General features: G+C 36.6%; 1 protein-coding gene across 7 annotated transcripts in view; it reads left to right on the top strand.

Annotated features, from left to right (window-relative positions):
• Positions 1–14,440, top strand: part of CLASP1 (cytoplasmic linker associated protein 1) — a 246,389-nt gene that overhangs the window by 139,159 nt on the left and 92,790 nt on the right. For all 7 annotated transcript variants that reach the window (XM_011363638.2, XM_011363642.2, XM_011363639.2 and 4 more), the window contains 3 exons: positions 1,156–1,323; positions 1,907–1,956; positions 3,142–3,312. In XM_011363638.2, the coding sequence (XP_011361940.1) occupies positions 1,156–1,323; positions 1,907–1,956; positions 3,142–3,312 (389 nt within the window). The remainder of the gene's footprint in view (positions 1–1,155; positions 1,324–1,906; positions 1,957–3,141; positions 3,313–14,440) is intronic.

The raw sequence follows: 14,440 nt of genomic DNA, 5'->3' as shown, positions 1-14,440 counted from the left end.
CATCATGGGGCTCCTTTCCCTGTGATCACATCTTTGCAAGCATCAGGTGGAAGTGTGAAGCACCGTGAGGGTAGGTGGAGTGAGCTGATGCTCAGGATTATCACAGTGGTAACTTGCTGTGGCTATTTCACATTTGAGGTAGTTTTGCCATTATTGATTCCGCTCTAGTCATGTGGCTATGGCCCCATACAGTCAGTACCTCCCTAGGAATTATTTTGTTGTCATGATAGGACAGTAAATACCAGAAGTTTCATGTTAAGACTTTCTCCCTGGCAGTGCATAGATAAGTACTGCCAGTTTTGCACCTGTGATAGTTTTTTCCTGTGCTTTTGTACTTGACCAACTCTTCTCCTTGACATAGGTTAAAATTTATTCTCACTAGCCTGGAATATGGTGGTTTTACTTAGCTGCGTTAATACATCTTGATCCCAGTACTTGTTGCTCTTTGACTGCTCTCTCCGTTAAATGACATTTCTCTGTTTTCTGAGTTATTTGGCGGACCTCACTATGACACTGAAGTGCTTACCGCAATCTCATCTTGGCTAGTGCCTATCTAAATAAGGGACATAATTAATAGTTGCTAAAAACTATTAGGAATGGATTTGTTAATGATCTACTTATGCTGTTTTTAGCCTTATATTGTTTTCTCTCCCTTCCCCAATTTTTTCTAGTTCTTTAGTCATAATGCAATACAGATTTCAAGTAGCTCTCAACATCTTTGCATTTTCTTTTGTACATATTATCTAAGGCAATTTTAAATACTTCAAATTGATGAGTGTCAAATCGCATTGATAAACGCTACCATTGATGAGTCTTACTCACATGTTTTAAGTATAGTTCTAAATGTTTTAACTCATCTTCCCTAAGGCTTTCCAGTCTTCTTGAAAGTTAGGCCCTCTAATTTCCAGTTGTAAATGAGGCTGAGATTTAGAGACGTTTCGTAGCTTGCCTAGTGTCAGTAAACCATGAAGTTGTGAGGTCAGGATTCATCCCGGGACTCCTTTGTTCAGTCTCTTCCTTATACCATTTTGGTACTAGGAGCAGATAAACTGAGGATTCTAGTCCTTGAAAACGTTACATGGTGTACTCCAGAGCTCAGTGAAATACCTGTTATGATTCACTCACTATAACAGGAATTTGTGTGTTTTCCCCGAGGTGCTATTGGGGTTTCCACAGTCACTTCAGCAGAGAAGCAGAGCACTTATACCACACCCTGGAGTCCTCCTACCAGAAGGCCCTGCAGTCCCACTTGAAGAACTCAGACAGCATTGTATCTTTGCCTCAATCTGATCGCTCCTCTTCTAGCTCTCAAGAGAGTCTAAAGTAAGGAATTCATTAGTGTGAAATTTTATATTTAAAAATTTACTGCATGAGAATGTAAATTCTGGCTGTGTTTTTTACATATATGTGCCTATTATAATTCTCCCTTACTTCAGGTGGGTTCTGGTACTAGGTAAGATACTGCGGGATTGGTAAGAAATAGGTAGCCTTGATGTCTGCCATAAGTAGTTTTTAGTTAAATTCATATGGTAGTCTAATAATACAGTTTTCTAGTAATGTAAATGAATTATTCAGTGTCTTCTAAGAACCTGTATGTATTAACTTGGAGATAAGTTTGGAGAGAGAGGGCATTCAAAACTTGGAACTTAAGTATTATTGTCTTTACTCTGTGTTTCTAATGTGCCTCTAGTTAAGACTTCTCTCAGTGTGTTTGGAAGATCATCAAAAATATGATATTAAAGCTTTTTCTGAAATTGGGGGTTTATAAGATTATGGCTCAAATTACCTGAGAAATTCTGAAAACTCTGAAATAATTCTTCATTATCATAACTTCCAGTTATGATTGTATTTGTATTAATGCAGATAAAATGCACATTTAATAATAGGTGTATACCTTTATTTTCAGTCGACCACTCTCTGCCAAAAGAAGTTCTACTGGAAGTACCACCTCTAGAGGTAAGACTGACAGTGTGGAGGTGGTGGTCCCCAGGAAGCCTCTGTTATTTACCTCAAGAATTGCTTAACTGCTCTCACTGATCGTAACTGACTCTGACCAATTGCCTCTTACCTGCCAGCGCTGGCTGGCTCCTGATTGGTTTGCTTGGAGCGTGCAGCCTTCTTCCCCTTCTTGGCTGAAGCAAGGCGGACAGAGGACGCAGACCCCAGCTTGGGCAACGGAATCAGCCAATCACCATCCACTTCATCCTCTCTTTCCCCCTCCCTCCCCTCTTCTTTTTTTCCTCGCCCCGCTAGCTCATGTGCTCCTGGCACAGACTCCTAGCGTGAGGCCAGCGCCCGGACTGGACAATTGTGATTGAGGCTGGGGGGAGAGAGGATGGATGATTAAGGAGCAGAGGCCTAGAGAGAGATGCGGAGATTTGAAAGCCGAGATGGAGGACAGTTTTCTGAACATTTTCTCAGGCACCTGACAAAAAAAGAAAAAAAAAGTAGGCTGTGCTGTTCCCAGAGGCTGCTCAGTGCTGGAAGCCAGCGACCTGCCCTCAACTTCTTCTCAGGTTTACAGTGTGCTGCTCTGCTCTGAGCGCTGACTGTTCCCAGCAGAGCTCTACTTTCCCAGGGACCGTTAACTGTAAGGAAGACATTATCAGGATGACTTAAGCAGGCAGAAATTGAGCTTTGTGACCTTTTCTTGCACACCTCCCTCCAGCATGTATTTACTGCCACAAATAGTACAGCTCCTTTACTCTGATCACTTGATAAGAGAGAGAGTAAAGACAACTTGTGATGCTCTGAGCAGCAGCTGCAGCTTGGTAGCTGTTAGAGGTGAGAGAGTGGAATGTTTCCTGAAGGTGGGGGAAGGGAGGGCATCTAGGCAGCAGTGCATGTTTCTGCCACATGGCGAGCAAACTGGCCAGATGTAAACTTTCATTGTTTCACTTCTCATATTAACCAGAAATATGGTCCATTTCTTTGGGGTTTATGGTCTTTGATTCACAGGAAGACAGATGTAATAGTTGTGTATAATTGTGGTCACTTTTAATTCCCTCAGCATTGCCTAAACTCTTTGTCTTCAGTGACTGTGAGAAACTTTGTTATAAAGAAGAACAAAACGTGTTTTAACAATATACGTTTAAAAGTCTAGTGTAGTCCTTACTAACGTGTCCTCCTTTCCCACTAAAGGGTCTACGGTTAGCACCAAATCTGCATCGACGACTGGTTCCCTCCAGCGGTCTCGAAGTGATATCGATGTGAATGCCGCAGCCAGTGCCAAATCCAAAGTCTCTGCAGCTTCAGGCACCACGCCATTCAGCTCTGCAGCGGCCTTGCCTCCAGGGTCATACGCATCCTTAGGTAACCAGGCCCCTGCCACCTTTCCCCCAGGTTCTGCTATTTGAGATGATACTTTTCCTCTGCTCACATTTATTTCTTTATTTAACTAGGTATAAAAAACTGTATTTGAGGAAATGCTCGCTGTTGCAGGGCTGATGTTTAAGTATAAGTAACTCTGCACTTACTTCATTGAGTGTCCCCCATTTTTGGAGCAGCATCCTTTTGGTGCTCGCGTAGTGCGTGGCACTGAGCATGTCTTTCCCTCAGCTCCACTTCCTGTTCGTGGCAGCCCAGCCAGCACCTGCACCCCCTTCCTTCTTGCCACAGCTGGATTTTCTTGACACAAGGGTTTTAGTGAGTTCACCAAAGATAGTCATCGTACTTAGATATTTTCTAATTTGGGAATATAACAGGAGTAGTGAAGGTGTGGCAGGAGGGGGAGAGGGATGACAACAGAAGAATGTGGTGGACTTATTAACCAACAAAGCCATGTTGTTGTCCTTCCATGTGTCTCCTTGTGTGAGGAGCATGTGTGTACTCTTAATGATAGCCTGAAAGATTTAAAAAAAATTTTTTCAAAAGGATTACTATCTGACAGTGATAGGTTGCTTTCTTAGTTTCTGGGCAGACACTTAACACCTGCTTTATATAAGGCTGATAGTTTATATCATTTTATTGTTAGAGCAAAATCATACAAAGCCTAAATCTGGGAACTTAGCCGTATCAGTTGTATTTTGGATTTTATGGAGATGAATACAGTTTAAACTTCATGAAACATTGAGACCAAATTACTTACCTGGTTTATGAATTAATTCCAAAATCAATTCTAAAACTAATGTTCTAAAAATGTTTTGCACACTGAAGTGTAGTTAGAGACTAGCAAGAGAGGATAACTAGGCCCGCTGTTCATTAGCTTGGTGACCTTGAGCAGGTCACGGAACCTTTGAGTCTGTCTTCTCTACCCACAAATTAGTGGTAGTAATAGCCATCTAAGTCAGATATATGGGATACATGAATTATATAAAAGGGAAAGAAACTGTGATTATGATAGAAACATTAATTTGAAACATTATTAAATTATTCTGGAATGTTTGTTAAATCAGTTTTGTTTTTTTTATGGACATAACACAGTCATGGATATATTTAGCTTGGGAAGAAACCCAACCAGAGCTGTTGTTTTCTACCATTTAACTGTTGTAACATTGCGTTGGAGTTTTTATGATAATTATGTTGATATGTGACCACTGAGCAAGAGGGAAGTCAGAACTCTTCTTTGCTATGGTGAAGTAGTTCTGTTATTTTTAGTTCAGTTTTTTAATTACTTACCTGTGTTTCAATACATTTAACCCACCTTCAGTATTTGTAAATAGTATTTGTTTCATTGCTAGAAAACTTGAGTAAAAACCAGCATTTAGAGTGTTCAGCAGCTTGTTTTCTGTGAGTATTTGGGATATTTTAAAGTTGCAATGTAGACTTCCCTCAGTGCTAGAAAAAGCACCCAGGTCTTTCTTTCTTGTGATGTAGAACTGACCTTTTAGAATCATTGATGATAAATTTTCAGCCCAATATTACCTCCTCAAATAATAAGACTGGAGTATTCCCACTTTCTTACCTTTTCCTGGCTTCTCAACCTTTAACTTTCCATGTGAACATAACAACAGAAAACAAACAAACAAAAAACACCCTGAAATATAACATCCTACTGAGAAGTTGTTGCAGTTACTGCTTAGGTTGATGCATTATATCTGTGGAAGTGTAGCATTAAAGCTGACGATCCTTTTCCAAACTTCTAGAGTCCAGACACATGAGGGAAGATGTGGAGTCCGTAGGCCTTGACTCAGGTACCACGCTGTACAGCTTTGCTGCCGACATGTAGTTGGGATAGGCATTGCTAGAGCTAGCTTCTCTGAATGTCTTACCTTCCTCTGCCCTTTGAGTGACTCTTTAGTAGTTTATAGTCCTGTGTCTCCCCTGTCCCCACTCTCCCTTCTGCTGGTACTTCATTTCAAGAAAAAGGAACTCTTTAAAGGATGAGGTTGTCTAAAAGAAAAAAACAATCACTATCAACTGAGACTCTGTCCTGGGTTGACCTTTTTTGTGTCATTTTCCAAAGAAAAGAGCACATGATGCTAGGCTGATTTCAAGATAAAGCACTTTTACTTGCTTCAGACTGCTTTGCTGTTGAACTTGTTTCCCTTTTAATTTTATTTTAAATTGTACTTTTGCCTTTTAAGTAGCTAATAACATCTGCTTTTTAAGTTTTTTAATGTTACTAACTGTTCCCTGTTATCCCTTCCCTTGTTTTTTAATTTGCTTAAAGACGGTACTGCCACTAAAGCAGAGGGTAAGCGGTTTGTTTCTGTGATAGAGGTGTGTCTCCCTTCCCTCGGTCCTCTGTCCTCCCTGAGCTGCCTCCTGCCCGCTGTCTCCTTGAGGTCCCCTGCATGAGACTCTGCATGCTCTTCCCTCCACTCTTCATTCTGTTCCCACTGGGTTTTTGCCTTACCTCTACCTGAGTTCTCCCTCCTTTCTTGTTCAGTCGTTGTTCTTGTGAATTTTGGCACTTAAGTACATTGTGTGTACAGGTTTTTAACTCTGAACCCACGCTGGGGAGGAGCATTGACATGACATTGTGTGCCACTGTCCTCTTGGCTGCTTGTCTCAGTGTATTACTCCTAAAGCACCACCTTAACTTTTATTTCCTTCTCTTTACTTTTGTGCTTTTGTGGGCCTCTCAGGAGTTGCTTTCCTGTTTTGAAAATAAATTTCAGTGTCATTTATTCAGGTTAAAGCCTGGTAAAGGTTTTTTTTTTATCAGGTAATTTATATAAATTAAAAAAACACGTTTATCACCCCTAAAGATATTACTGAATTACACAATACCATTTTTGTATCACCACCGTATACCCCATTCATTTATTTGCTCTCATTATTTCACTCAATTGTGTATTAAATACCTTCTCTGTGCTGTGTTCTCTACTACACGCAAGGATATAGCATGATGAGAAAAATACATACATCCAGATCCACTTGGTTTTGGTTTTATGCCATTCTCAAGGTCTTCCTATTGTTGTGTTGCCTTTTGAGTTTTAGACATAGATATTCCAGTCTGTACAGATCTTTGATAATCACATGCTAGGCAAGATCATCTCTTTGCAAAGTCTCTGGATAGAAGGCACAATAAGTTATGTTTCACATAATTGGAATTTAGTTACCTGGTCTACTTAAGGTAGTGGCTTAGATCCACCAACCCTCAGGATAATGATTTAACAATTAGGAACTGCTAGTTTACTTCCCTGTATTATTTAGCCACTGTGAAAGACTAGCCTGCAAAATGGACTGGATTTTATCTTGATGTTTGTAGTTCACAGTACTTTTAATCTGTATACTACTCCTAAGGAACTCATAAAGGAAAATTAGGAATAGCATTTTGTTTTTTTAAGATGAGTATAGTCCCAAGATCAGTGTTCTTCAAACTTATCATAAAAATTACCTAGATACTTGCTAAAAGAACAGAGGCCAGCATCTTTACCCTGAACATTCTGATTAAGTTTGGAAGGAGCAAGGAAATCTGAATTTTCGAAAAGCCCCACCGATGAGTCTCAGGGTTATCAGGGTTAGAGAAATTTGTGAAATGAAAAGCTTCCAGAAATGAAAAGATGGACAAGAAACTTGTGTCATGACGAGGACCTCATTTGTGATAGTAGAAGACTGAAGACAATTGTGATTTTCATTTTTTAGCTGTTACGAGTAATTTTATATTTCTTCTTCCAGAGGGAAACTAAGTATTTCCTCAGCCTTGATGGAAGGGAATGTAGAGAATGGACTACAATAATGTATGTAGATGACATGGAAAGTGAGGTCTGTATGTGGGAAACTGTATTTTTTTCCATAATGCTCTGATTTCATATGCCTACATAACAGGATTATAATCGGCCTGTTATTTAGGCAGGACTAGGAATTTTAAACTTTTTTTTCTTTGCAAGTTTTCTTTTTTACCAGTCCAGAGCAAGATCAGAAGTCTGCCTATGTTGTTATTGTGCAAGAGACTATGAACAAGGAGTCTCTTTCTGGTTCTCCTTCTGGTAGAGCAACGGGAGAATAATACGTGGGTCCTTAATTGTATAGTATTCAGAGTCGGCAGAAGAGAACCTTCTTGAGGGGAGCCCAGTGAGCCTTGGTCTCTGTGTCCCAGGGCTGTGCAGGCTGTTGCTGAACTGACCAGTCAGAGCCTTGAGCCTTGGGTGATAATGAGAGAGAGAAGAGAGACGGCCTTGGAAGACCTGTAAACTCAAGCAAGGCTAGGCTGCCATTTGTTTATCGCAGCAATGAAACTTGGCAGTTATGCTTAGAAAAGCTGCAGGTGGTTATTAGAAAAAGGCAGCTGTAAATATCACTGAGTGTCTTGTCATGAGTTGCCTGTCTGAATTTTTAGAATTATGGGCCTTTAAAAAATTTGTTAATAAGTCTGTTAAATATTTTACCATTTAGCTCCTGAGACAAGAAGAGATAGGTACTAACATTATCAGGAGGCAAAGAGATGATTTTGAATCAGTACTTTGATGCTCTAAATTTGAAATTCAAACAATACATTTGAATTCTGGGAACTTCATTATAATAGTAATTGAGAAAAAATAGTCTTTGGGAGTTATTTATCATACACATCAAGTTGCCTTTCTAATATTTATGACTAATCAAATTTTTTTTTTTTTGTGAAGAATCAAAAGCTCAGCTTTGGACAAAAGTTTATTTCCAGGTTATCTTTGAGTGTGTCATTTTTGGGATTTGGAAGAAGGAAACATTTATGTCTATTATGCTGCTCAAGAGAAAGTTTATGTCTAGATGTTGAAGTTTTCTGACAAGTGAATACACTCTCATCTAATCCTTTTTTTTTTTTTTTTTTTAACTACTATGTTTAGGAAATGTGGTGTTCAAAAATTTTTTCCAAAATAAAGTGAAGGGTTACAATACTTGAAGGTACCTGTGGGTACTGATGATTTACTGATAATTTCAAGGAATAGGTAATCATGTGTTATTAAGTGTAGTCAAAGATGATGCTTAACTATTAGTGATTTTAAGATTATGCAAAAACTGTGTAGCCTTGTCTACTCTTCAGGAAAAGGAACTTAGATGTTAGTTCATTTTTACTGGGAAATAAAACACTTGGTATTGCTATATATTTGTCTAAGAACTCTGAATTTTAAGTGATTGCATTTTTATACAATGAAAAGTACGTATGTCAGTATGTAGAAGTAAAAGAATGTTAAGCTTCTTTTACTTTTATCTTTAAAACATATGAGGAAAGTTATTCTTTTGGGGGAGAGTACTTGTAGGGAGCCAAATTTACAACTGATTCACTTCCTAAATTTTGATTCTGTTAAAAATGCTACTTGTGAGGTTGGTTTAATGGTGCCCCCAAGCAATATGTCATAAAACAGATGCGTATGCCAAAATGTGCCAGTGTGATGAGAGTTGAGATTTACTTAGGAAACTATATTTAAAAGTTTAAAAGAAACAAGTAACTTGAATTTTTAGCAATACGCAGAATTTAGTGATGTGAATGTTTTTCCGGATTGAGAACAAATCACTGATCTGGTATAAAAGCAATAAACCCACACTTCTTTAAAGCTGAGCAAAAGCAGGAAGCCCTAGTAGATGAGAGCCAAACCTGGCTTATACCCTGAGGCTTTTGACTGACTCCTGGAGACTCTGGACATTTGCTCTGATGAGTGATGAGGACATGGAGGACAGGAAGTAACCCAGAACCCACCCAAGACCTACATCATCACTGATGAACAAGAATTTAACTCTGCTAAACTGAAGAGGATGAGAGGGAATTTTGCCCATCTTAACCTTGATACTGGGTAGAATGGGAAGTAATCTCTCCTGAGAATTTGCAACCATATGTTGGGCCTTCAGAATGTGTATGCTGCCTTTTGATCAGAATGTGTTCGCTGCCTTCATAGTCCAAGAAACCCAAATAGATAAATTATTTTAAAGTGGCTGTAGATTACTTATGTCCACAGGACACTAGCAGAAGCAAACATAGATCCTCTTTGGAAGAATTTAACTTCAATCTAGATCTTAAAAAATTCCTATAAAATTCCAAGAAAGTACAATTGACCCTTGTACAATGCTGGGGCTAGGGGCACCAACCCTCTATGCTGTCAAAAATCCATATATAACTTTTGACTCCTCCAAAACTTAACTAGAGCTAATATCCACAACTCAACCAACTGTGATTTGAAAACAGTATTTTCAGTCTTTGGTTGGTTATCTCCGAATGTGAAGGCCTAACTGTACTAATACTGTATTGTTGATCTAAAGTCTTAGCAATAACGTAAACAGTTGACTAACTCATATTTTGTAGGTTATATGTATCACATACTATATTCTTAGAATAAAGTAAGCTAGAGAAAAAGAAATGTTAAGAAAATAAGAGAAATTACATTTACTGTATTTATTGAGAAAAAAAATCTACGTATAAGTAGACCCACTCAGGTCAAACTGAGTTAAGGGTCAACTGTAATCATTTTGTTGTCTTAATATTTAAAGAAGTAGGAGGAAGAGACTATGAAGAATGACCAAGCTTGTTTTGAAAAAGAAAAAATGAATCTTCCAGAAATAAAAATATAATAAGTTATTAAAAACTCAGTGGGTAAATTGAGCAGCAGAATCAATGTAGCTGAAGAGAGAACTTAGGAATTTAAGAGGAAAAAATTGTTCAGAGTATAGTGCAGGATAGAGTTGGAATATATGGTACAGGTGTTAAGCATATCTAATTGGAATTTAAGAAGCGAGAACAGGGCAGAGACAATATTTGAAGAGGTAATCTTTGGGAATTCTCCAGAACTGATGAAAGACATAAACTACAGATTGACAAAACCCGGTAATCCTAAGCAAGACAAAAAGAAATCCACAGTTAAACACATTATAGTGAAATTGCAGAAAGATTTAAAAAACTTTTTAAAAAAGATGTTAGAAGCAGCCAGAGGTGAAAAGAGACTACCCACAAAGGAATGTTAGAGTTTAAATACAAATAAAATGGGGGAAATCTGGATAAGATTGATGGCATATATCAATGTTTATATCCTGTGTCTAATTTCGTACAACGGTTTTGCAAGATGTTAACCATTTGAGAGAACTGTGTAAAGTGCACACAGGTATTATATCTTACAATTACGTCTGAGTCTACAGTTATCTCAGAATAAAAAGTTTAAAAACGGGTGGCCTTAAAATTATTCCATCTTTTTAAACATGATTTAATAGTTTTTTTTAATATTATTTTAATCTGTAAGACTTATCTCAAAGATAGTAAAGCATATCTAAAAATTTAAGACAAAAGAAGGAAATGAAGGAAACAAAGGACTGTAAAAGGAAAATGTAAAATCAAGACAAAAGGCATGTGTGGATTAACCTTAACGAGCCAGTCTCCTAATGATAGAAATTTGAGTTGTTTCCAGAGTTTTGCTATTACAAGCAGTGCTGCCATAACTAACGTATACCATTTTGAATTGGTGCAAGTATATTGGTAGGATAAATTACTCAAAGTGGAATTGTTGGATTAAAAAATACATGCATTTGTAATTATAATCGCCAAATAGCCCTCTGTAAGGGCTATGCTAATTTTCAAGTCCACCGGCAATGAACGAAGAGTGCTTGTTTTCCTACATGCCAGAATATTAGCAAATTCTTAGATTTTTGCCAGTCTGATAGGTGACAGATGGCATTCTTAATGTTGTTTTAATTTATCAGTGAGGCCGAAGCCTGTTTCATACATTTAAGAGCCATTTCTGTTTTCTGATTACTATCTATACCTAGCCTTTGCCCATTCTTTATCGGGTTGTGGCAGTGGTTTGTTGGAGCTGGCCCTTTGCAATATGAGTTGTAAGTCATTTCCCCCAATTCTCTCATCTTCTTGAATTTGCCATAGTGGGTTTTTTTTTTCCTTTTTTTTTTTGCCATGCAACAGTTTTAAAATAAAGTTTAGTGACATTTGTTGATCTTTTAATGGCTTTTAATTTTAAGTCATAATTAGAATGGACTTTTCCACCAGAAGTTACAAAGGAATTCTCCCATGTTTTCTTTTAGAACTTTTATGGTTTCTTATTTCACATTTTAATCTTAGGTCTCTTTGCTGTTTTTCTTGGTATAACGTGTGAAGTATGGATCCAGGTAATTTTTCTAAAGCAAAACATTAGCAAATGAGATACAGTAATGTAGTTTTTAAAAAATCAATGCATTACACTGAACCACATATCAATCCTTCTAGAATGAAGCAGAAAAAGTGTTTAGAGGGAAATTCATAGTCTTAAGTTTATATTGGAAGAGAAACTGAATTACGAGTTTGTTTCTAGTGTGATAAGAAGAGAACAGAATAAACCCAAAGACAAGTAGGAATAATAAAGATAAAAGTTAATGAAATATGAATTAAACATTCATTAGAGAGAATTAAGAAATATAAAATTTTTTGAAAATACTAATAGGCAAACTTTTGGAAGGGTCAATTGAAAGAAAAAGTACAAATACATTATTATCATTAATAAAGTACACATAAGTGGGTCAGTAGAGCTTTAAAGGGTAAAATTGTATAAATTTCTAGAAAAAAACTGTTTAAGAAGAAACAGAAAATATGAGTTATGACTACTCATTAAATAATTTAAGTCAGTACTTAAAATTCCATCCCTGCCCAAAAGTAATTCATTAATTAAAACAGAAAAGATATCCCTACCATGGCTATACAGATGACTATACATATAAGTTGTGTGAAGCATTGGACAATTCTAGCCTTACACAAACTCAGAGAATAGAATGAGGCAATACTTCCCTCACTGATTTATGTAGCTGGTGTAACTTTGGTGCTGGAATCAGATAAGGTACAGTGTAGAAATTCTATGTATGTATGTGTACATCATGACTGTAGATGTTTAGCTGAGGTGTTAAAAGCTTATTGATTTCAGCTCAGCACATTTAGGAAAAGGATCCTCTTATCTGAGAAGATGCAGATAAAGCATTAAAAAATTCAGCAAACCTTTTTGATAGAAATTCTTAGCAATTAGGAAGAGAAGTATGTTTTCTTAACCTGTCAAAATATCAAACTTTTTGTGAAATTCCAGAATTTTATTTTTAAAATGTGCCTCAAGGCAACAAAAACCACCTTCATGCTTTACTTTAGCATTGTACTATGTGTCCAAGGCAGTAGGGTAAAGGCAGAGAAATGAAAGGGCATAGTTTGAAGGGGAAAAAAACCCTTTAGTCTTATTTGTAGATGATATCTTATTTAATAGCCCCAATTAATCTACATGTAAGTTAATAGAATTTATAAAAGTTAAATAAGCAAGGTTCCTAGAGTTAAGATCAAAATGTAGAGATTAATTACATTATTATTCATCAACAATTTAGGAAATAAAATTTAATAAACTATATTGTGTGTAATAAAAATAAGGCACCTTTAAATAAGTCTATAAAAATTGATTGAGACTTGGAAAAAAATGTAAAGCTTTATTGAAAGACATTGAAGAAAGTGAAATAAAGAACACATTAATGAGGGGAAAGATCATTATCATAAAGCTGTCTTTTCCCCCCCAAATTGACCCACAATTTTACATAATACCAGTCAGGATTTCAACAGGTCTTATTGGATCTTCACATGCGTGTGGAGGATAGCAAAGGGCCTTAGGAAAACATGAACTGATTTATCCTGTCAACTAGCAAGATTTTTATTAAAAGCTTATCACAACATTGTGATGTTTATATAGGTATGGGCATGTGGACTATCAGAACAGACTAGACAGCTGAGAAACTGACCGTGTGTGTGTGTGATGACTACTCATTAAATAATTTAAGTCAGTCCTTAAACTCTATCCCCCTTCCACTGAAAAGTAACTAACTGATTACATATACTGTAAGTACTTGGTAAATGATGAAGATGGCTTTGTAGATAAATAAATAAGAAAGGGGTTAAGTAAATTGATTTGGACATTGTTTAGTCATATGGAAAAAACAAACATCTCTCCTTTACCTCCTATAGAAAAGTCAGTTCCATAGGTGACCTCACACACAAAAAAATATTAAGCAAACAGTAAGTTTTGGGAAAATATATAACCTATGATATAATTAAAGACATTTAAAATGTAAAAAATGCCATCTATTTCTTGGTTATACAACTACATATACTATTAAAATATTAAGAAATGTAAGAGAATGATGAACACTGGGATTAGGATTATGATACTACGTGTTGGGCGAAGGTAGAGGACACGGGGATGTTATCAAAGAAGATTTTTAGTTTTTAAGCTGAATGGATATGAATGTTCATTTAAAAGTCTTTTTGTGACCTATATATTTTATAATAAATTATAAACGAGGCACTAAATTCAGTTGTATTTCATGTTCATGTTGCCTAGGTGACTGCCTTGATTTTTAGCTCATTGACTTCCTTAGGAAAGTAAAATGTCCTCACTCATAGGCCAGCTGCCAGGCAGGAAGACACAGGTATCCAAACCAGTAGTGTGATCTTGAACAAATTAATTAATCCCCATTTCTCTGTTTCCTCCTTTGTAAAATAGCAATAATTACTTATATGTTGTTGTGAGGATTCTGAGTTCACACATATACACTCTTAGTGTAATACACCTGCCCCTCGATTTACACAGAAATTTTTAACGGGAGTTTTTTTATACGTGGTAAATATTCCCCCGTTTACATGGACTTTTAATACACGGTTTCCATTTACACTGTCTCATTTTATGCAGTTCTTTCTTTTTCATTTCCATTATTGGTGATTACTCTTTCTTAAAAACAATAGCTTAACCCAGCAACATACGAAGAACTGATACTAACACAATTTATTAATCTTTCTGTTCATTTGATGGCAAGTAAAAGAGCACAGGTGACTACTGATGTTTTTCGAGATTGGTTTTACAAATGTTTTGCTGTAGAAGCTGAAAATTATATGAAGGAAAAATGTCTTCCATTTAAAATACTTTTACTTTTAGATAATACAGTCATCCATACAGTTTTAGAACACCCAAATATAAAAATTGTATATTTGCCACCAAATACAACTTCCTTGATCCAACCTTTAGATCAGGCATTATTTCCACCTTTAAGATTAATTACATTAAACAGAATTTTAATGATTTTTTTT

The sequence above is a fragment of the Pteropus vampyrus genome, unplaced genomic scaffold (assembly GCF_000151845.1).
Source record: "Pteropus vampyrus isolate Shadow unplaced genomic scaffold, Pvam_2.0 Scaffold87, whole genome shotgun sequence".
NCBI classification, from domain to species: domain Eukaryota; kingdom Metazoa; phylum Chordata; class Mammalia; order Chiroptera; family Pteropodidae; genus Pteropus; species Pteropus vampyrus.
Note: the sequence above shows the minus strand (reverse complement) of the source record. Positions and strands in the feature narration are given on the sequence as shown.